General features: G+C 55.5%; 1 protein-coding gene across 3 annotated transcripts; it reads left to right on the top strand.

The window, feature by feature from the left end:
* Positions 1-297: 297 nt before the first annotated feature.
* BCAN (brevican) lies at positions 298-17,726 on the top strand. 3 transcript variants are annotated; one of them, XM_054563005.1, is made up of 14 exons: positions 298-461; positions 4,560-4,672; positions 5,330-5,704; positions 6,019-6,193; positions 6,468-6,595; positions 7,082-7,375; positions 9,359-9,592; positions 10,360-10,986; positions 14,413-14,520; positions 15,125-15,283; positions 15,880-15,962; positions 16,339-16,483; positions 16,752-16,942; positions 17,271-17,726. In XM_054563005.1, exons 2-14 carry the CDS (start codon positions 4,582-4,584, stop codon positions 17,391-17,393), a joined length of 2,733 nt encoding a protein of 910 aa, XP_054418980.1. In that variant the 5' UTR covers positions 298-461; positions 4,560-4,581; the 3' UTR covers positions 17,394-17,726. The 3 variants fall into 3 exon arrangements, with proteins under 3 accessions (XP_054418980.1, XP_054418981.1, XP_054418982.1); XM_054563006.1 differs by lacking the exon at positions 15,125-15,283; XM_054563007.1 differs by lacking the exons at positions 14,413-14,520; positions 15,125-15,283.
* Positions 17,727-21,571: the final 3,845 nt, after the last annotated feature.

Below are 21,571 nucleotides of genomic sequence, written 5' to 3'. Positions count from 1 at the left end.
AGTCCCTCCGGCTGTCTAACTTCCATCCCTCCAGCCGCAACCTCATCCGCTCCCTCCCCGCCCCTCCTGCCCTTCCTTCCTATTCCAAGTTCTCGGCTTCGCAGCCCCAGAAGGATGTCCTACTTCGCTCGTCCTTGCTCTCTCTGCTGCCACCAGGAACCAACGCCGAGAAGGCAGTGGGTCCCTTGACCTTCCCGAGCCTCCTGTGTTCGGGGCCAGGGGGCGTGGGCAGCCCCGGAGAAGGGCGGAGCGGGGCGGGGGGAAGAAAGGGGGTTTTGTGCACCGCCGGGCCCGGCGCCCTCTTTTGAGCGTACTGCGGGCCCGGCCTCTCGCGCCCGCGCAGTCCCGCCGCAGTCCCAGCTGCAGCTGCAAGACCGAACTGTGGACCTGGAGGAGACCCCCGGAGGAGACGGCAAACTTCGCGGTGCCGCACCCCAACCCCGGCCCTCGGCCGCCCGCCGGTAAGTGAGCGTGACCGGGGCTCCCCGGACCTGGTTGGGAGAGAAAAGGGAGGGCCCGCCGGCCGCCCTATGGTCCAGGCCCCCCACCCCACAGCCCTTGCCTCTGAGGCTCCAGCGCACCCAACTCGCCGACCTCTGATGCCTCGGCGAGGTCCGGGGTCCGCTAGCCCGGAGCACCTACGGCTCCTGCTGCCATCTCGTTCTCTGCCGCTGGTACCCATTGCTGCTTGCAGTCGGACCAGTAGCTCCCTCGGAGTCCACGGGCTAATGGGAACGCCCCTCTTGGTCCTCGCGTCCTCCCTGCTGCACCTCCATCTCCGCCCTTGTCAGGGGCAGAGTGACAAGGTCTGAGTCAGCCCCCGTCTCTGCTAGGGTCGTGCGGGCATCTCGGGAGGAGCCGAGGCAAGCAACCCTTCCTCTGGGGGCACCTCCCGTAGACCGCAGGACAGTCCGTAGAAGCCGCTGTTGCGGGAGATCTGGCTGCCCCCTGGAGCTGGAATCCCCTTCTGGCGCTTACTTGCTGCGTGACCTTGGTCGAGTTAGTTGACCTCCCTGGACATTGGATTCCTCATCAGTGTAATGCCTAAACTATTTTCCTTAAAGTTGAGGTTATCCTTGGGAGACATTTAGCAAGATGCCTGGCTCAGGTACCACTCCTGCTTTCCTTCCTAGAACTGCCAGGAGCTGGAAACTTCCTTCCCCCAGGTATTTCCAGAATAGTTCTCACATGGTTCTAACAGGACCAAGAGATTTGCAATCAGTTTTGTTATCACCATTATTATCTGCATTACTTCTATTCCAGATAATACCAGCAAGACCTACCCACAGTATTACCAGTGCCTGTGTTGTCATGGCTAATTTTGTCATTGATAAAAGCATCATCCACATCTCAGACTTTATATTAGGAGGAGCTACAATAGCTCCTCCAGTGAGGTTGCTAACAGCATTTATTAGTTGTGCTTCCAGTAAATAGGACTATTTATACCATTATTGCAATTACTCCTGCAGGCCCTGTAGGTTTTTGTTGCTGCTTACATAGCCACTAGGGGAGAGCTGAGAGCTTCCCTCCTGTTGGGACCGCGCTCTGGCCTCCTGTGCATCCCAGCTGATCCTGCTGGGCACTGGGGCTCGGTTCCCACGGGGCAGACCTTGGACATCAGCTGGTGGACATTCAGCATGGAGATTGTTTCAACCATGGTGGTTGTTTGTTGTTGAATCTCTCTCTCTCTCTCTCTCTCTCTCTCTCTCTCTCTCTCTCTCACACACACACACACACACACACACACACACACAGCCCATCTTGATTCTGTGAATGGGCTCTATGGAGCCTGTGAGGAAGATGGACAGCCATGGTCAGACAGGGATGATAATGTAACAAGGGGAAAGTTTCCTGAACAGCTTGGGAAACTCAAGACAAAAGCAAAATCCAGACCCTGGAGCAGGGAAGAGAGAGCTGGAGTGATGGGTGGTGTGGCATCAAGGGAAAGGATAGGAAGACTGCTGAGCTCTTGAGATTAGGGATGGAGTGGTATGTCCTACTCTGGAGGATAAAAAGATGGAATGGAGGTGGGCTGGTGTGTGGGCTGACCCCTGGACCCCTGGGCCCAAGTCTGGTGCTGGATGAGGGAGGCCTAAGTGTTTTCAGGACCCCTAGCTATATCAAGAAGAGGCTAAGGTTCAGGCTTGGTGTTATTGGCAGGTGGGGTGGGCGTGGCAGCGCTCTCTGTGAGGACCATACCACCGGGGCCACCCTCTCTGATCAGTGACTCCCATTCCTAGATGTAGGGGTAGAAAATCTTCTATGTTCAGGGGCAGCAAGGTCCTCAGCCTCAGAGCTTCTCCCTTCATTCCCCCACCTTCAAAACACAGACAAAAAGGGCATTGGTCCCAGAGTGGCTCCAACTATATGGGTTTCTGGGCCACCCATCAGAGAGCAAGGAGTCAAGTCTGTGAGTAGTACCACCTCCAGCCCAGAGAGAGGGGAGAGAGAGTACCAGGGAGGAGCCTAGCCTAGAACCTGGCACAGCTCAACAGCATGGCCAACAGTCTCCCCAGCAGCATCAGGTATTGGCTGCTCAAGCCAAATGGTCCTCCCCAACCCTAGAAAACAGTCCTCCCTAGGTGCCCCCATGCCCAGGGCCAGTTTTGGAACCTGTGATCTGGTCCCATCAAAGGTCAGAGAGAAGCCCTGGCTGGTGTGGCTCAGTGGATTGAGTGCCGGCCTGCGAGCCAAAGGGTCACCAGTTCAGTTCCGGTCAGGGCACATGCCTGGTTTGCAAGCTGGGTCCCCAGTGGGGGGGTGCACGAGTGGCAACCACATATTGATGTTTCTCTCCCTTTCTTTCTCCCTCCCTTCTCCTCTCTCTAAAAATAAATAAATAACATCTTTAAAAAAAAGGTCAGAGAGATGCCCTGGGCATCTGATCCCTGCCACTCTTCCCCCTACTCTGACCCTGAGGAAATGATGCCCAGTCACAGTGGGGGAAGAAGAAGTTCACAATGGTGAGGAGACACCCCCAGCAGAATCTGGGAGAAGACAAGGATTTCTCATCAGCTCAAGCTCAGGAAAAGGGAGGCATATATGAAGGGTGATCCTGAGAAGGCAGGGAATATAGAGGTTGAACAAGGGGCCTGAAGCGGGAATGAGTAGCCAGGGGGAATAAGGCTGATCTCTAATAAGTCTTGCCTGGAGTCTAATCTTCATTTCTCCTGCTGTACCATTTGTCTGTTTCATAACAGACTTGGGTCTTCACAGCCTTCTAAAGTTTAGCTTAACCCTTAAAGATGACATGGGACACTAGCTCTGCAGCTTTCCCTCCATGTGGGCCTGGTGCCTAACTTGGCTTCACTGGGGACTTAGGATCAGCCCTATCCCTGTCTGGGACCCATTTCTCACTATTACAGACCTGTCCCTCCATTATGAGGGTGTAAGTGATCTTTGAGATCTTCTGAGGCATATTCTAAGTTCTCACAGAGCTTCTAATAGCCAAGGGCAGGAGAGAGATAGTCCTTCCCATTTATTCTCACCCATCCCCCTAAGCCCACCCTCCAGCCCAGGATTAGGGTAGGGGAAGGGAGAGGTTGGATGGAGGCCAGGCTGGCAGAGACAGGGGCTTTGTCCCATCTGGTTTCCAAGCCAGGAGATCCGGTGGGAAAGCCCATGCCAGGCAGAAAGGAAAGGCTGAGAGGAAGAAAAGAGAAGGAAGCCAAGGATGGGGGTGGAGGATGCTGGGAGTAAAGAGCAGAGTTTCCTTGTCAGTAATGGTGGGCTGGAGGGCAGTCGAGGAGGGGTTGGACTGGGGAGTTGTTCATTGCCTGGGTTCAGTCTAGGAGGCCCTCCTGTAGGAGGCCAGGTCAGTATGGTACTCAGGGAAGAAAGGACAAGAAGGGAAGTTTTGAGGGAGATTCTGTGTTAGGAGGAGATTCTGGGTTTGAATCTGACACCAGGAGGGGCAGAGGGAACTCTAAATGTAACAGCACCCGCCATTCACGTTATATGCTATAAGCATTTATTGAGTTCCTGCAGTGTGCTGGATGCTGTGTATTTGTACAGGATTTTTTAGGATATAAAGCATTCTTGCTCTAGCCAGGAGGCTCAGTTGGTTGGAGTGTCGTTTTGTATACCAGAATGTTGTGGATTCAATCCCTGGTTAGGGCATGTAAGGGAGGCCACCAATCACTGTTTCTCTGACATCGATGTTCTCTCTTTCTCTCCCCTCCCCCACCCTGTTCCTCCCTCTAAAATCAGTAAACATGTCCTTGGGTAAGGATTTAAAAAAAGATATAAAGCACCCTCAAAGCACATACTCTTATCACAAGCTGTGAGGTAGTAGTAACGGTGCTCTTCTGCAAGAAGAAAACAAAGGCCCAGAAAGGGTAAGGAACTTGCCTTTAGTTACACAGCGAATTGACTAGAACCAAGGCCTTGGCTCTTAAGAAGAATCCCTTGGTGGGAGACAGGGATCAGAAATAGAGTTAATGGTGAGGCGGAGGCAGTGGGCTTCTGGGGCCAGGATGTGTGTGAGTCCATGTGGATTCCACACAGAGGGAGCCAGGGTAAGTCCATCCTGAGGTCTAACGCCATCTTTCTTTCCCAAGTCCCCTCCCATTAGCCTGCAGTATGGCCCCCCTGTTCCTGGTCCTGCTGGTAGCCCTGACATTGGCCTGGGTCCCTGAGGTCTTAGCTGATGCCCTGGAAGGGGACAGCTCAGGTAAGAAACCCACTTAAGGCCACTTTCTCTGTCTCTTGCATCTTCCCTATGGTAGGAGGAGGCCTCTTGTTCTGCTCTAACCAACCTCCTTCTGCTTGGGGGTCTCAGAAAGGGGGAGATAGAAGTGGAGGACAGTGGGGAAGGGTGTGGGTTGGGATCCTTGGAAATGAGGGATGACTTGTGGGTCCCTGGTAGGGCGTGGAAACTTGGGGTAGGGCTGGGAAGGGGCACAAGGTGCAAGGCTGCCAGCCTCTACGGTGCAGGGGAGGTGCGGATCCTTGAGATAGATGAGGGACTGGGAGGCAGAATAGAGGTGGAGACGGAAGAGATTCTGAGCAGACAGAGAAATTTTGAGCACAGGGCTGTAGGCCCGGGGGGCGGGGTTAGAAGACTGTGGGCGGGGCCCAGGAATCCAGCGGCGGTACATTGGAAGCGGAATTGACTGGGACACTTTGAAGACCTGTCTGGGCGTCTGGAGGTGGGTTTGCAGAACCCTCGGGCCGGGCCCAGGTTGTTGGGGATGTTTAGGAAAACCCAAAGGCGAGGCCGGGAAATCCTGGGGCGGGGCGGGAGAGATCCTGGCGCAGGGCTTGGAAACCCGGGCTGGGACCTGGCGGACCTAGGGCTGAAGCTCCAGCGTGTCCCGCCCGCCCACAGAGGACCGGGCCTTCAGCGTGCGCATCGCTGGCGCCCCACCGCTGCAGGGCGTGCTGGGCGGCACCCTCACAATTCCGTGCCACGTTCACTACCTGCGGCCGCCGTCGAGCCGCCAGGCGGTGCTGGGCTCCCCGCGGGTCAAGTGGACCTTCCTGTCGGGGGGCCGGGAGGCCGAGGTGCTGGTGGCGCGGGGACTGCGGGTCAAGGTGAGCGAGGCCTACCGGTTCCGTGTGGCGCTGCCCGCCTACCCCGCGTCACTCACCGATGTCTCCCTGGCGCTGAGCGAGCTGCGGCCCAACGACTCAGGCATCTATCGCTGCGAGGTCCAGCACGGCATAGATGACAGTAGCGATGCTGTGGAGGTCAAGGTCAAAGGTGAGAGGGCAGAGGCAGAGACGTTTCTGGAGGGAGGGGAAAACTCCGGCCCTCAGGGAACCTACAGTCTGAGGGGGAAGCAAGCACAGCTGAAAGACAAAGACTGAGTTGGAAAAGGACTGACGAGATACAGGCCTTTGTTACTCCCTCTCTTCAGTGAAGGAAGTTCTACCCATAGTCTAACTTAAGCCCCTCATTTTGTAAAGTGAGCATAATTTGGACTTTACCCTTTGTGGACAGACGGGTGACAAGAAGCATGAGGGGAGGTCAGCGTGCAGGGTGAACATGCCTCAGTGGTCCTCTCTGCCCCTCAGGGGTCGTCTTTCTCTACCGGGAAGGCTCTGCCCGCTATGCTTTCTCCTTCGCTGGAGCCCAGCAGGCCTGTGCCCGCATTGGAGCCCGCATTGCCACCCCGGAGCAGCTCTACGCGGCCTACCTCGGGGGCTATGAGCAGTGTGATGCTGGCTGGCTGTCCGACCAGACTGTGAGGTGAGCTGGGGCTGTGGACCAGGAGCTTCTAGTTGTCTCTGAGGTAGCTGTGGCCTCTGAGGTAGAGGGGCTGCCTGCTGCCTCTGGCTGGCCATAAAGGGCTCCCTGCCTCCTGGGAATGAAGTTGGTCTTCAAAGGATGGGTGAGGACCTGCCCTAAAGGCGGGCATCCCTGCAGAGCTGGGAGGACAGTTGGCTGCATGGAAAAGCAATGTGATTTGGGAGGGTCACCATGGGATGGTTACCTAGTGAAGGCATCTGTCCTCCCTCGCCAGGTATCCCATCCAGACTCCACGAGAGGCCTGTTATGGAGATATGGATGGCTTCCCTGGCGTCCGGAACTACGGAGTGGTGGACCCGGATGACCTCTATGATGTCTACTGCTACGCTGAAGACCTAAATGGTGACTGGGGCTGCGGGGCTCTCAGGGGACATTATCTAGTGCTGTCCATGCGTCCTCCTGGGGCCTCTGCTGGACCTTATTGCCCCTCACGTGTGTAAGGGGGCAGCCAGGGGTAAGGAAACAATAGATATCCCTCCCTCCAAACACTGTCAAAGAGCCAAGTTCATGGTCAAAGAGCCTTAGACAGGTGGTAGGAGACTGATTTTGTGCTTTAACTCTGCTCTAACCTGCTGTGCCTCTCTTTACGTCTGGCATCTCTAGGCCTGTGTTTCCTTTTTTTTTTTTTTTTTTCCTTCAGTATGTGGAAGTTGGGCTAGGTTCCTTTGAGCAATAATATCCATCCTGAGGTTCTATCTAGACTTTGATCATATGAAGTAGGATATGAGGAGACTGAGGCCTAGAGAAGCTTGCCCAGGATCTCTGCGGGAACCCAGGGTAGGAGGGGCTACCAGCTTCCTGGTAACCCAGCCTCCTCTTCTCTACCAGGAGAGCTGTTCCTGGGTGCCCCCCCAGACAAGCTGACATTGGAGGAGGCACGGGCATACTGCCAGGAGCGGGGAGCAGAGATTGCCACCACGGGCCAGCTGTACGCAGCATGGGACGGTGGCTTGGACCGCTGCAGCCCAGGCTGGCTGGCCGATGGCAGTGTGCGCTACCCCATCATCACACCCAGCCAGCGCTGTGGTGGTGGTCTGCCTGGTGTCAAGACTCTCTTCCTCTTCCCCAACCAGACCGGCTTCCCTAACAAGCACAGCCGCTTCAATGTCTACTGCTTCAGAGGTGAGCCCGCTGTCCTGCCGGGACCATGACCAACCTCATGGAGACGGAGTCAGCCCTACAGTCCTGCCCCAGTTCTGAGCATCTCCTCTCAGGTCTTTGCCATTTGCCTGAAAGAAGCTTGGGTGATGCTCAGATTATCACCTAGCATTCTAATTCTGGTCGCATCCAAGGGCTTGGCTATGTGGCCTCAAGGAGTGCTCACTTCTCTGCATCTTCTTGCCTCCCTCCACCTCAGTATCCGTGCCTTGTGTCTTCCAGTTTCAAAGCTGCCTCTCCCATATTGAGCTACCAAGTATGTTTCCATTTCTTGTCAGCTCATTAGCAGAACAGAGATGACCAACAGTCTTTGAATCCACTGAATGATTCGCTCTGGTTAACCAAATGACCTCAAGAGCCCTCAGAGGAATTTCCAGAACCTTCAGCTTGAAGGTGTCATATCTTTAACCACAAAATATTGATAGACACAGGGTCTCCCACAGGGAGGAGGTCCTTGAGGAGAGTTAGGTGTAAAGATGGCTTCCTGCCCACATCTTATATTGGGAGGTGGGGGGTGGGCAGTGCCTGAGACCCCCAAAGGCACAGGGCCCAGGCCAGGAGTGATTAAAAATCAGGGAAGAGTTGCTGTTAGGCATCTGGGCCCTTGCTCCAATTGTGAGCCTGCAGCACTGGTAGAAGGGCCGGAGACAGAAATGGGAGAAGATGCAGCCTTTACCCTCAGGGACCCCTTCATCTGAAAGGGGAAACCATGGCTCCTGCCATAGGAGCTGCCAGTCTGTGGGAAGACAAGACACCTTGCTCCCAGCATGAGCAGAGTCTAAGAGAAAAGCATTACTTTCACTGGGACAGGTCTCCAGATCTGGGATGGGTATGGGGATGACAGGGAAGTGAAGTCTACAGGAAGACAGACCCATCTGAAAAGGCTCCCTGGAACAGCGGTGGCGACGGTGATGATGATAATGGCCAACACTTCTATGCACTGATTATGATTATGTGCCAAGCACTGTCCTGGGGAAAAATGGAGAAAGAAACTGCATCAGGAGGGGAGGGGAGAGCAGGAGATGACTGTAGTTGTAAGCAGGGGGAGGACAGAGAGCCAGGCAAGGGCGCAGGTTTGCTTGGCTGGCACTAGCGAGGCCCGCTGGAGCAGGTGATGAGGGCAGGACGTGCTGTCCTGTTTCATCTGGCTGAGAACAGATGGCCCTCAGGGCTTTTCTTAGCCCAATTCCACCTTCACATCATTGGTTTTCTGCTCTTGGTTTACTTCCCTAGAGACAAAGTAATCTATTCTAAAACTCTGATTATTTGAAGGGAGCAGACCCTGGAAGGATGGGGTGACCCCATCCTTTGCTTTCTTGCCTCAATACTGAGATCCTCAGGTGCTGACTATTGGGTGTTCTTCCTTCCCTATGACCAGCTCTCCTGTAGTGAGGGCAGCCTGGCCCCTTCCATTTCAAAAGTCTTGGGGTGACTGGGGTCCCTCGCACTTTGCTCCAAGCCCAAGGTGCTGAAACTCTTCTGTCCGTCCTTCTGCCTCCATCCGTTACTCAAAGGAAGAGCCCTCCCCTGAGCCTTTACCATTCTATCTAAAGCACTATTTCCCATCCCATCTCCTTACTCTGCTTAATTTTTCTTTATATGGTAACATTATAATATATGTTTATTTATTTATTATCTGTATCTAGAATATAAATTCCTTTGAGGGGAGGAAGCTTGCTGTTTTGCTCTCCACTGTATTCTCAATGCCTTGGAGAGTGCTTGGCATAACACATAGTGGACACTTGGTTAATGCTTGAGGAAACAGTGATGAAGTCCTAGGGTGTTCCCATGGCCCCATGGGTGCTCCACAGGGAAGATGAGAGAGAACTCAGAGAATTCCATGGTCACTGAGTCTAACTCAGAACCCTCACGTGTAGGTTGTTACCTGGGAGGACAGAGCCACCCATTTAACCACCCCCACCCACTGGCACTTAACTCCCACAACAGACTCTGCTCAGCCCTCTGCCATCCCTGAGGACTCCAACCCTACATCTGACCTGGCCTCTGATGGACTGGAGGCCATTGTCACAGTGACAGAGACCTTGGAGGAACTGCAGCTGCCTCAGGAAGTTGTGGAAAGTGAGTCCCGAGGAGCCATCTATTCCATTCCCATCATGGAGGATATAGGAGGTGGAAGTTCCACTCCAGAAGATCCAGCAGAGGCCCCTAGGATACTTCAAGGTAACTCAAATCCCCTATCCTGGGGAGGTCTGCATCTGAGAAGTTGGGGGCAGAAGCCCAGCTTGATTCTGGGGTTATGGAGGCACAACTCTGCCTTGTCCTTTCTCAGCAGTTCAGTGGTGCAAGGAATCTCTCCTGTCCCTTTTCTAACCTTTGTCTTTCCAGCAAATTCCACTCCCAGCGCTCTGGGTCTGGAGCTGTTTGGACTAAGGATTTTCCCTCTGGGAAGAATGGGCCTTTTTTGTCTGGTCTCTTCTCTCCCTCACCTGCCCAAACTAGATTAGAGAATTTTAACAGACAAGGAGCGCTAGCTGGTGTGGCTCAGTGGACTGAGCATGAGCCTGAGAACCAAAGGGTCACCAGTTTGATGCCCAGTGTAGGGCACATGCCTAGGTTGCAGGCCAGGTCCCCAGCAGAGGGCGCAAGCAATGCAACCACGCATTGATGTTTCTCTCCCTCTCTTTCTCCCTCCCTTCCCCTCTCTAAAAATAAATAAATGAAATTTAAAAAAACAAAACAAAACAACAGACCTCTAGGAGAGGGAGATGCAAGGACCATATTTTCCTGGGCAAATGACAGCTCATAGAGCCTTCTCACAACGTTGCCGCTCCCGTTGAAATTCTTCTGGTGTGGAGCAAAGACACTCTCCCCACCGCAGGCTCTTCCCTCCCCCAGGCCTCACCCTCCTCAGCGGCTTTTCTCCCCTTCCCCTTCCTGCCCTCCGGTGGGTGCTGTCCCTGGTGCTGAATCATCTGTGCTTTGCCTAGAATTCGAAACCCAATCTATTGTACCTCCCATGGGGTCCTCAGAAGAGGAAGAAGAGAAATACAAGGATGAGAAACAGAAAGAAAAGGAGGAAGAAGAAGAGGAGGTGGAGGATGAGGCCCTGTGGGCCTGGCCCAGCGAGTTCAGCAGCCTGGACCCAGAGGTCCCTTTCCCCACTGAGCTGGCCCTAGAGGAGTCACTCTCCCAGGCATCCCAGTCATCGGCAGTCCTACAGCCTGGTGCATCACCACCTCCAAATGGAGAGCCAGAGGCTTCCGGACCTCCCAGGGCCCTAGGACCGCCCGCTGAGACTCTGCCCACTGCCAGGGAGTGGAACCCGCCATCCCCTCCACCTTTCACTCCAGTCGGGGCAAGAGATGTGGGAGAAGAGTCTGGGGGTCCTGAATTGTCTGGGGTCCCTCGAGGAGAAAGTGAGGAGACAGGGAGCTCCGAGGATGCCCCTGCTTTGCTTCCAGCCACACAAGCCCCTGAGGGTACCAGGGAGCTGGAGGCCCCCACCGAAGAGAATTCTGGAAGAATTGTCCCAGCAGGGACCCCAGTGCAGACCCAGCCAGTGCTGCCCACTGAGAGCGCCAGCCATGGTGGAGTGGCCGTGGCTCCCTCATCAGGTACCTTTGCCCAAGGCTCAGCTTCCCTACTTCTCCTCCTCCTTTTTCTCCCCCTGCAGCTCTGGGTCACCTGACATGTACACTTTAACCCGCCATTGCCCCAGATTTCCTATCCTTTGCCTTTATTCTACTGCCCACCTCTACCTGTTGGTTTCCTGTCTTGGAAACCCCACCAAGTAACTTCCATCCCAGCTCTGATTCCTCACTCTGCGGCCCCTAAGTCCTAACCCCTACCCTCTCCCTGTTTCTGAAGTCCTCACCCTATTACCCCAGCCCCACCAATGACCACCTCAAACTCTCCTACTCTCGGGCTCTCCATCTGTGATTCACATCTCACCGGCCCCGCAGAGCACCCTCCTGCCTCATGCCCTAGGGTGCATTCACCGCCTGTTGCCCTCTTCAAGGCCCAGACTAGTCTCCCACTGCTCCCTTCCCCTGTTCTGTGTGCCATCCCTTTCAGTCACCTCCCACTGATATCAGGGAAGCCTGGGACCCCATCCCATCTCTCAGCTTCTGGGGTCCAGGAGAGCCCTTAATCCCACAGAGCCTTAAGCGACTACTTCTGTGAAGTATTTTTTTCAATTGTTTCATGGAAAACAAGCCTTGTAAATAAATCTCTATTAAACTGCTTTATAACCAAAACTCTGGCACCCTCTGTCTCCACCCCCCACTGCCTGCCCTTTGCATTCCTGAGACTCATGTCTTGGGTAGCTCTTTGATGCTTCTTTTGACACTGTGTCTCTCCCCCTCATTGTCTCCCCCACCCCATGTCTCTTTGCCTTGCTTCCTTTTTCATCTTCAGCCTGAACATTTCCTGTCCTAGCAATCTAATAGCCCCTTGCTGTTCTCTTATCCTGTCCTTCTCAGGCCTGTCTCCACTTTCCTTCCTGACTGCTGAGACCCCAAATCTGACTACACATACCCCAGAGAAGTCCTTGTCCATCAGTCTGTGCAAGTGCTGGGAGGTGTGGTCCCTCACTCTGGTGGGGAGAAATGTCCACAGCCTGGAGTGTGTGTGTATGCGTTTGTATTCATTTCTAGTCCATGTCAATGGCTCCCATATAGAGCCACATATACAGAGTAGTGATGAAAAAGTCTTTTTTACCATAGATGCATTTCCCTGGCGTCCAGGTGCCCCAGGGCCCATGCCCCCCCTTCTCCACTCAGGCAAGTGGTATCTAACTTGCAAACCATGGCCTATAGCCTCCCCCTCCTTCGCTAACCCCTGCACTAATAACCATCCCTACCCCTTAGAAAGAATGATTTTATTCTCAATAAACCCAAAGGGTCTCAAAGTCCTTAAGGCTGGAGAAGACACAGACCAGAAGGCAAGGGGGAGAGGAAGAGTGGAGGGAGGGGGAAGGGGGACTTAAGGTCTGAGGTCTGAGAGAAGTCCTACCCTCTCAGGGAAGGCTGAGCTTCCCAGTGGAGAGCTTTGCAGGAGGCTCAGGCGCCCTCAGTCCCAGGACCCCTCTCCTAGATGGCCCATGATCGTCTAGGGGTCCCTGCATCACATCAGGCTCACATACTTCAACCACTGGCTCCCTCCCAGCTGGTCTTGGAGTTCAGCACTGTTGGGGTGGGGAGGGGGTTTTGTGGGAAGAGGAGCACTGTGGCCAGTATCTGCAGTGTCTTAGTTGCCCACCTGGAGGCTGAGGAGAGGTCTCCTGGGGTGCAATCACAGCAGAATGGAAGGAAAAACATTCTGGTTGTGTATTAATAGTTGGCCCAGAGAAGGGGGGAAAGCAAGACCAGAAAGTCTCAAGAGGAGTTTCATTACCCTACTCTGCCTGCCCTGGCTCAGGTTCAGCCAGGAAGAAGGACCTATGCCCTAGGTGGGGCACCAGGGACCAAGTTTGAGTTTCTGTCCTCCAGGATTGGAGGGTTGGAGAGAGGACAACAGGAGGAGCAGGAAAATGTGAAGAATGGGGGAGGGATTCAGGACTTCTACCCTCTGTGGGTGCTGGTGCTTGAAGGGTTAAAAAAATGCCTCCCCTATCCCCCTTTGCCCTGGTGTGTAGGTAGGACTGTTGGCAAGAAGGGAGATGATAGGAGGAGCAGTGCTGGAACAGCCGATTCACTTTCTCCCAAACAGCTACATCAGCCCAACAAGGATTTTTGAATCAACTCCAGTTTCTCTACCCCCCTCACCTCTTGCTTTGATCCCTACCAGGCATTGGGATCTTGGGCCATAGTGAATCACTGTGGGCCTTGGCCTTGACTGCTACAGGTAGATGCTGTGGTTTGCAGGCTCCTGCCCAGGGACAGTTTTACTGCCCGGGGCCGAGAGCCCTAACCTGTCAGTCTGTGGGGTTATCTTCCCCTGGGTCATCAGGACCAGAAAGAAGTAAAATATGACAGTTTCTATAGCACCCAGGCTCAGCCTAAGGGCAGTCAGCCACTTTCAACCCTAGGTTCTAGGGAGAGAGTCCAGAGGAGAAGGCAGATGGCCTAGCCAGATGGAGCTGAATCCAGAGAGCAGATTGCAGGTCTTCAGGGCAGTGTGTTAGTCTAAGGAGAATGCTTGGAGAAGAGAGAGCCAGGAGGAGGGAACGAGATGGATCAGAGAAGTTTCTGTGCTGATGATCCTGAGGAAAGCCTGAACTAGAGGGTGAAAAGGAAGCATGGTAAGGAGAGAGCATCTGTACGGACAGAACGGGGCAGCAGAGGATGGTGTTGAGAGAGTATGTGGGGCCAGCACTGCAGGACAGTGAGAGCCGCTGCAGCTTCATTCGTGAGCCTGGAGACGGGGTGACGTGGAAAGTGAGGGAAGTGTATTGGATCGTCTCTCACAGTCCCTGGGGCTGACTCCGCCCAGCGGACAGCAGGAGGAATGGTTAGCCTCCCATCTGGACACTTGCTGCTCAATGTCACGTCCCAGGAGCAGTAGAGGGCAGGCCTGTGGGAACTCTCTTCTCCTGCACTTCAACGCAGCCCACCTCAACTATGCAGAAAGGACTGTCTGGGACCTGGCACAAAAGCAAGAGGGTGGGGGATAAACTCTCAGAGAGGGAAAGTGACCTGCCCAATGTCACTCAGCAGAGCTAGGAGCCAGACGAGTGTCCAGATGTCCTGACTGACAGCCCAGTACCCCCTTACTGGGGTTAGATCCTGAGGGCATTCGTGGCCACTCCCCCCAACCCCGTTAGACTGGGCCCACGCTGGTGGGCACGGCAGTGGCCAGCACAGAGCTGAGCCAATGCTGAAGGACGTGGGGCATCAAAGGGACCTGGGGGAAGGGAGAAACCCAAAATTCAGGGCTGGGCTCTAACCAGAGGCAGGTTCCAGGGAGAGCTTTTAGGGTGTTGTGCTAGCTCCCAGGACAAGGGGGGTTAGGGCAGGGACTGTCTGAATCCTCTCCAGGACTCAGGCAGCACAGTCGTGCTCCCCCCGCTCCCCCGCACCTCACTTCTCTCCCCCTCTCAGGTGACTGTGTTCCCAGCCCCTGCCACAATGGTGGGACTTGCTTGGAGGAGGAGGAGGGGTTCCGCTGCCTATGTTTGCCTGGCTATGGGGGGGACCTGTGCAATGTTGGTGAGTGTGCTTAGGGGCTGGCGTGGGGTAGGGGTAGGCCTGAAGCCTGGACCCTGCCACAACATGCTGGCTCCACAGGAAGGAGGGAGGGCATTGGTTTTGGCTTTATCACAGAGGAATCCCATTTTAGGCAAATCACATCACCTGTCTGAGCCCTACCCTAAATTTCCTCATCTATTAAGTGGAACTAAAAGTGCCTCTCTCAGGGGCTCTGTGTGAGAGAAGTGCTCAGCATACGCCTGGCATTTTGGAGGCAATACCTGCCAGCTTCCATTCTCTTGGGAAGAGAGGAGAGAGCAGCTCTTTTTTAGGATGCGGGCCTGCAGAGACCCAGGCCGGGGCTCCCAGCCCTTACCCTGGTCCCCAGTCGCTCAGAGAAGAAAGGCGTCAAGGTCCCGGGCACCGGGGCTCCTCCAGGCTCCCTCGTCCTCTTCGTCCTCCCCCTCCTCCTCCTCCTCCTCCTCCCCTACTAGCTCTTCGGCTCCGGTCTCCTGCCAAGCCCCAGCCCCTCAGGTGGTGCGAGGAACCAAGACCCCTCGAGTTGACCGACCCCTACGAGTTCCCGGGTCCTCCAGCCTAAGTTTTCCGACCTTCTGCGCCCCAGGCCTCCGCTTCTGCAGCCCCGGCTGGGACGCCTTCCAGGGCGCCTGCTACAAGCACTTTTCTACACGGAGGAGCTGGGAGGAGGCAGAGACCCAGTGCCGGCTGCACGGCGCGCACCTGGCCAGCATCAGCACGCCGGAGGAGCAGAACTTCATCAACAGTGGGCTGGGCACGGGCGGGAGGGGACCCTGTCGCCTGCTCTCTCACACTCACTCATTCATTAATCAACTAATGAATGAGTGAGTGTGTTAATTAATTAACACCCTTATTCATTAATTCAGGCACTTATTACTTGTTTACCTCAATCTATTAGTTCACTTTTCCTTTCTCTCTCCTTCCCACTCCGCACGTGGGCGGTGGGGCTTCAGGCAGGACGGCTGAGGTTCGAGCGGGAGATACACCGGCAGCCGCTTGGCCGTGGCTGGGGGGCCGCCTTCATCGCTCGCACCTCCCTGGTTCTCCTAGCCCCACCTGCTTCCCCCGACTCTGACCTCACTGAACTTTTTTACTCTTTTTCTAGAGTTTCTCTTTTCTAACCCAGGTGATATCTTCCTCCCCTCATCCACCCCGTCCCTGCCTCCCGTCAGGCCCGCGTATAGAGGGCGGAGCGCGGGAAGCGCGGAGCTCGGGTGGCGCGGAGCTCGGGTGGCGGGAGGGACTGCGGCGCTCGCAGCGACCGCCAGACCCCGCGAAACGGCTGCCCTCTCCTGGCAGCAGAGCTCACTGCACACCGTCTCCCCTGCGGTTCTTTCCCAGATCGATACAGGGAGTACCAGTGGATTGGGCTCAATGACAGGACCATCGAAGGCGATTTCCTGTGGTCAGATGGCGTCCCCTTGGTGAGAGGCTCCCGCCGCCTCTCAAGCTGTCTAGGTCGCTTCTCCGAAGCATTTCCGCCTCCACCCCCAGTAACCCAACCCTTCCTCTCCTTTGTCTGGCTCTTTCCTTTCCCCGTGCCCTTTGTCTCTCCCTGGGCCCTCCTTCCTTCTTTGTGTCCCTCTGTCTTCTCTTGCGGTTCCCATCATCCCTCCTCCCAAAGCCCCTGACCTCTCCTTTCCCCTTTCCGGGTCCCCCATTCCACCGCTCCCCCTCCCCCGCCCCCGCGCTGCCCTCTCCTGTGCCCCTCCCACCTCGCCTTCTCCCAGGCTCCCAGATGCGTCCTCACAGCCCTCCTGGGCTGGAGCTCCTCACCACCTCCTCCATCCGCACCCCTAGCTCTACGAGAACTGGAACCCTGGGCAGCCTGACAGCTACTTCCTGTCGGGAGAGAACTGCGTGGTCATGGTATGGCACGATCAAGGACAATGGAGCGATGTGCCCTGCAACTACCACCTGTCCTACACCTGCAAGATGGGGCTAGGTGAGGGTGCAGGAGGAAGAAAAGGGGTGAAGGCTCAGGGCTCAGGAAGTGATGTGTGTGTGGAGGGAGGGTGCAGAGCTGCGTGGGAGAGTTAGAAACGTGTCCCAGGCCATGAGCATGGGAGAGATAACAAATTATATGGGCCCACTCAGAATCCCTGCTCTTTATTTTATCAGATTGTGGCTCACTGCTTTTCTCCTCATCCTGATATGGGGAAGTATCACTCAAAGAGCCAGGCTCCCTACTTCTGACTGTGTCTCCCCTACAGTGTCCTGTGGGTCACCACCGGAGCTGCCCCTGGCTCAAGTGTTTGGCCGCCCACGGCTGCGCTATGAGGTGGACACAGTGCTTCGTTACCGGTGCCGGGAGGGGCTGGCCCAGCGCAACATGCCACTGATCCGCTGCCAGGAGAATGGTCGCTGGGAACACCCTCAAATCTCCTGTGTGCCCCCCAGGCCTGTGAGTGCCAGGAGAAGGCGGGTGGGGGGCACTAGCCAACAGTAACACTGGGCTCCAGTCCTAGTTCTGCCAGTCATGGTCTGTGTAACCTTGGAGTAATCACTGTCCCTGTTTGGGGCCAAGGGAAGGAGGTGGGCTGGATGCTCTGGGGCTCCACTCAGTGCTGGTGTCAGAACCCTCAGCCAAGCTCTGGGCCCTTAAGAGCTGAGCCAGGGCAAGTGTTTGATGAGGTCAGGCATCAAGGAGCAAGAACACCAGAGGCAAGGCTCTGAGAAAAAAAGAGGAGGAGGAGTCCAGGGTGGAGGGTGAGTGTGTATGTCTTCTCCAGTCTCGAGCTCTGCACCCAATGAAGGCCCCAGAAGGACGCCAGGGGAGGCTACTGGGGCGCTGGAAGGCACTGTTGAGCCCTCCTTCCAGTCCTGTTCCAGGTCCCCAAGGGGCAAGGCCTTGAATACTGCTGCCCCCAGCACTGCCCTCATGCCCCACCATGGGAAGTGACAACATGAGAACAGTGGAACTGGAGTCCAAGTGACAGTGCCTGAAGGGGCTGGGAAACACCTGGGCAGCTCCAGCCCAGCCTAGGCCCCTTCACCCCTACACTGAGCATCAGGTTCTCCCCTCAGGGCCGTGAGTAGTCCCTAGGTGCCTCAGCTGCCCTCTCCTTACCAGCTGCCCTGTCCCCTCCATTCCCTCGGGGGGCTCTGTGTCCACTCATTCTCAGTTTTCCAAGGGAATGAGTTTGCAGGATAACGCACCTGTAAAACCAGCAGGAAATAAAGCTGCATTTGAGCCCAAGCAAGTCTAATGCTTCTGAGAGAGAGAAAAGTGGTGTCGGGATGAGCCTCACAGGATAAATAGACCCTCTGGGTTTATTGGTTTCTGGAGGTCAGAGAAGTCCCCAAGGTATTAGGGGATAGAATAGAGCCTGGCACAGAGCAGCTGCCCTGTAAGTATTTATGGGATCAGGGGTTAGAGGGCAGTATTTGGGTGTTTGGAAGGAGCTGGAGTGTCTAGGGTGCCCAGTCAAACAGACCTAGAGGAGTTCAGTCTGGGGAGGGGTTGAGGGCCCAGAGAGGAAAGCAGAAAGGTGCCCCAGTTCCTGAGGGGGTTCATTGCGGGGCGGGGATGAGGGTGAAGGGAATGCAAGTCAGGAGGACTTACTTCCAGTGGAGAAGGCAGAGATGCAGGAATAGGGACACATGATAATGGCCAAGGAGGTATCCCCAGCCCTGCTGCGAGCCGGGCTCTGGGGAATGACACGTAGGTCTCCTCGGCTGTAGCCAGCAGAAGGCGCTGCGGCTGCCGGCACGTAGGCCTGAACGTGCCGTGTGCGCGTGCGTGAGTGGAACCGGGTGGGAGGAGTCCTAGGAGGCCACCAGAGGACGCTGCGGTCTTTTTTCTGAGTTGCCCAGGGCCGGGAAGTGGGGCAGATGGCGGTGGTGGGGCGGGGAGGGGGATAGGACTTCCGGCCAAGCGGCACTGTCCTGGGGGCTGTGAGTCAGCGGAGGCTGAGGTCACTCTGAGAACTGGAGAGAGAATGACCAGCTGCGTGTGTGTGCGCGCCTCATTGCAGTGCACACAATTGTGCCTTATGGTAATGTGTGTGTCAGGATACCATCTGTCTCCATGATGGGGGTGAATCTTCTTGCTGCAGATCCTCACACTTAACCACATGTGTGCACACTGTCATGTGCATACACTCCTGCTTGTATCTGCTGCTACACCACATTTACCCACGTGGGCAATTCTTATTCCTTTTCCTAGAAGTCAGGAAAACTTGTAAGACTAAGCGTCAGAGACAGATCCAGAGAACAAAAGGACGACAGTGACAGGGAAAGACTGAGAGACAACTAGGCAAGACAAAGAGAGACGGGCTGTCCCAGGCCATCCCCACCCAGCTCCTGGACCTTCTCCACCCTGTATACACCCCAAACCAGCTGTCTCTGAGATACCAGCTCTGACAACCTACCACCACATTCCTCTCCTTATCCCAGGGCTCACCTGCCCCACCTTCTGTCCTCTCCATACAACCCAGCCTAGCATAGCTAGGGAGTAGGGCTGTTTCTTAAGGAGCTGCAGGGAAGATGATGATTTGGGAACCAGAGTAGACCCCCCCACTTTATCCTGTACTACCTTTCAATTGCGCACTCATTGCATTTTTAGGCATGTCAGGGAATTTAGCTGGAACTGTGAATGGATCAAGACTAAGGCGGGCCTTCTGGCATAGTGCCTGAAGAAGATAAGGCTGAGGAGGGGGCACCTGGGTTCATAAGGGAGGTTCTCTGAGAAATATATCCTCACAGAGATGGAGTTTAGATAGCAGGTTGGATTTCCCAGTGACACCCTCATGGTGAGCTGGAAGGAGCTTTGGCTTCCCAGCCCCTTAGTTAGCGCATTCTTAACAAATCCCCCCCACAGCAGTGGGCAGGGGTCCACCATCTCTGATCTGTGGGTGAGGAGCAGCCCAAGGGTTGACACAGACCTGGAACTAGAATCCTTTCCCTCCCCCAACAACTTGCTGGGCTGCTTGGGCACGACTGCCTAAAACGGAAGACTTCTGGCTTTGTTGGGCTTCCTGGGGAAAGGGGAGTGGGACCAGGGGTGACTCAGCACCCTGCCCGGAGTCCAGCCCTGGCCCAGGGAAAGAGAGAGAGAGAGAGAATGAATGAGGCCTGTCTCGGCCTGGGGAGGAGGAGCTGGCCCCTCACGGAGTGTCGGTCCGTCTCTCTGGGAAGCTGGGGTTGGGTGCCCCTGTATCTGCCTCTGCCCCTGGGACATGGCACAGACCTGCTGAGCCCCTGGATATGTGGTTAAACCCTGAGCCTTTCTCGCATGTCTAAAATGGGGTCCCCCCAGGGTTTCCTGTTCCCTGGGAATGAGGAATGAGAGGGAGGTCAGAGAGTGTAGGGGTGTAAATGGAAGAGGGAGGTCCAGCCTGGGTGAAGGTCAGGGGCTTGGGCATTGCAGAGGAGCCTGAGAGCCTGGTGGGATGGGCCTTCCGAGGTCCTCTACTGCCAGGGTCCCCAGCTTCCCCCAGGCTGCTCCGACCCACACCCCACCTCCGATTCCTCCCCTACTCCCTACCTCCCCACCCCCAATCCTGTGCACTGCCCCGACTTCACTGGGGCCTTTTGTCTGTGGGCCTGCTCCACCGCAGGGAGAAAAAGGGCCCTATTGTCCTGCCTGCCTGCTGTGACACAGCAGCTCCCAAAGACTTCCCAAAGGGCTCTGCCAGTCAGACACCTGTGGGAGGGGGCCCTTCCATGGGGGCTGCATTCAGAGCCCGCTCTCCTACTCCTCAGACTAGAGGTCCTTTCTGTGCTCTAACTTCCACCTTGCCTACTGCAAAGCAATCTCCTTCCTCCTGTGAAGAGAGAACTGAAAGATTCAGGGCAGAGCACAAGGAAGGGGCTGGGAAGGAGAGGAGAAAAAGAAAAGAGGGAGAAAAGAAGGCTGTGAGGAAAGTCCTGCCCCCGCCCCGCAGGGACTCAACTCTACTTAATCATCTGGCCGGTGGGTCTGTGTTCCCTGGGTTTATCTCCTGGTGGTTCTTTCTTAGTCTTTCGATAGCTTGTTAATAGAGGGATGGATATTGACTGTTTTGGACTGGAGCACTTAAGGGGAGCAGCCCACAGACACCTGACTCATGTTCTATCGTCCAAGTGGCATCTAGGGACTCTTAGTATCATTGACAAGGGATGTCTCTCTGTGCCTCAGTTTCCCCATCAAGGTGAGTTGAAGTTCTCTCTGACATATAACTTCCTGGAAAATAAAATGAATGGGGGGAAAAAGGGGGAACCCAGGAGACACCAGGCGATTCAGGAGCTGGAAGAGACGGGGGAGGAGGGAGAAAAGTAGGTGGAAGACAGAGGAGAGGTGAAATGAGGGGATGGGGAAGCAGAGTGAGTGGAGAGTGTGGCTGCCCAGGAGGAGTGTCCTCCTTAACAGGTAGGATGGAGGCCCAGACGACCCAGGAGGGGCCCTGAGCCAGCCAGGCATCTCCCCACGGCCGCTGAAGTCTCCCAGCCACCTTTCCTGGGACCCTGAGGCTCCGGCTTTTTGCCAGCTGAGTCCACAGCTGCTGCGAAGTGGTTCCTAGACAGTGGCCCCCTGGCTTCTGCCTCCGTTTATTTCTGGAGTCACAGCTGAGTCAGGAGGTGGGGAAAGTGAATGGGGCTGAAGGGAGGGAGTTGGAAGCTGGGAGGGGCGAAGACTATAGGGGGAAGAGGGCTCTAGGACCTGGGACTCTGGGACCTGGGGTCCACCCCATTCAGGCAAGAGGGGCTAGTGCTACTGCACGAAGGTCAGGTGTTAGGTGACAGGAGGGACATCCACATTGGAGAGACCAAAAAATGGCCTTGGGGAAGGAGTGCGGAGCAGGAGGCAGAGTCTACTGCTTCTGAGACACTAGCGAAAAGACAAGACTGATCTTGGTGTTGGGGTACTAGATTAGATAGAGGGTGGGCAGAACCAGAGAGGTGTACGTGGGGTTTCCGAACACGGAGAGGAAACAGGGGACTGTGCTTTCCTCTGCTCTCCATTGCAGACTCCGAGGGACCCTCGCCTGAGGCCATTCTGCCTCTTCCTGCCCTGAGCCCACCCGTCCCTTCCCCAACTGAGTGACTCCAG

The sequence above is a fragment of the Pteronotus mesoamericanus genome, unplaced genomic scaffold, assembly GCF_021234165.1.
Source record: "Pteronotus mesoamericanus isolate MK-2021 breed Mesoamerican mustached bat unplaced genomic scaffold, CSHL_Meso_final scaffold_705, whole genome shotgun sequence".
Taxonomy (NCBI): domain Eukaryota; kingdom Metazoa; phylum Chordata; class Mammalia; order Chiroptera; family Mormoopidae; genus Pteronotus; species Pteronotus mesoamericanus.
This window is presented reverse-complemented; position numbering and strand designations above follow the sequence as displayed.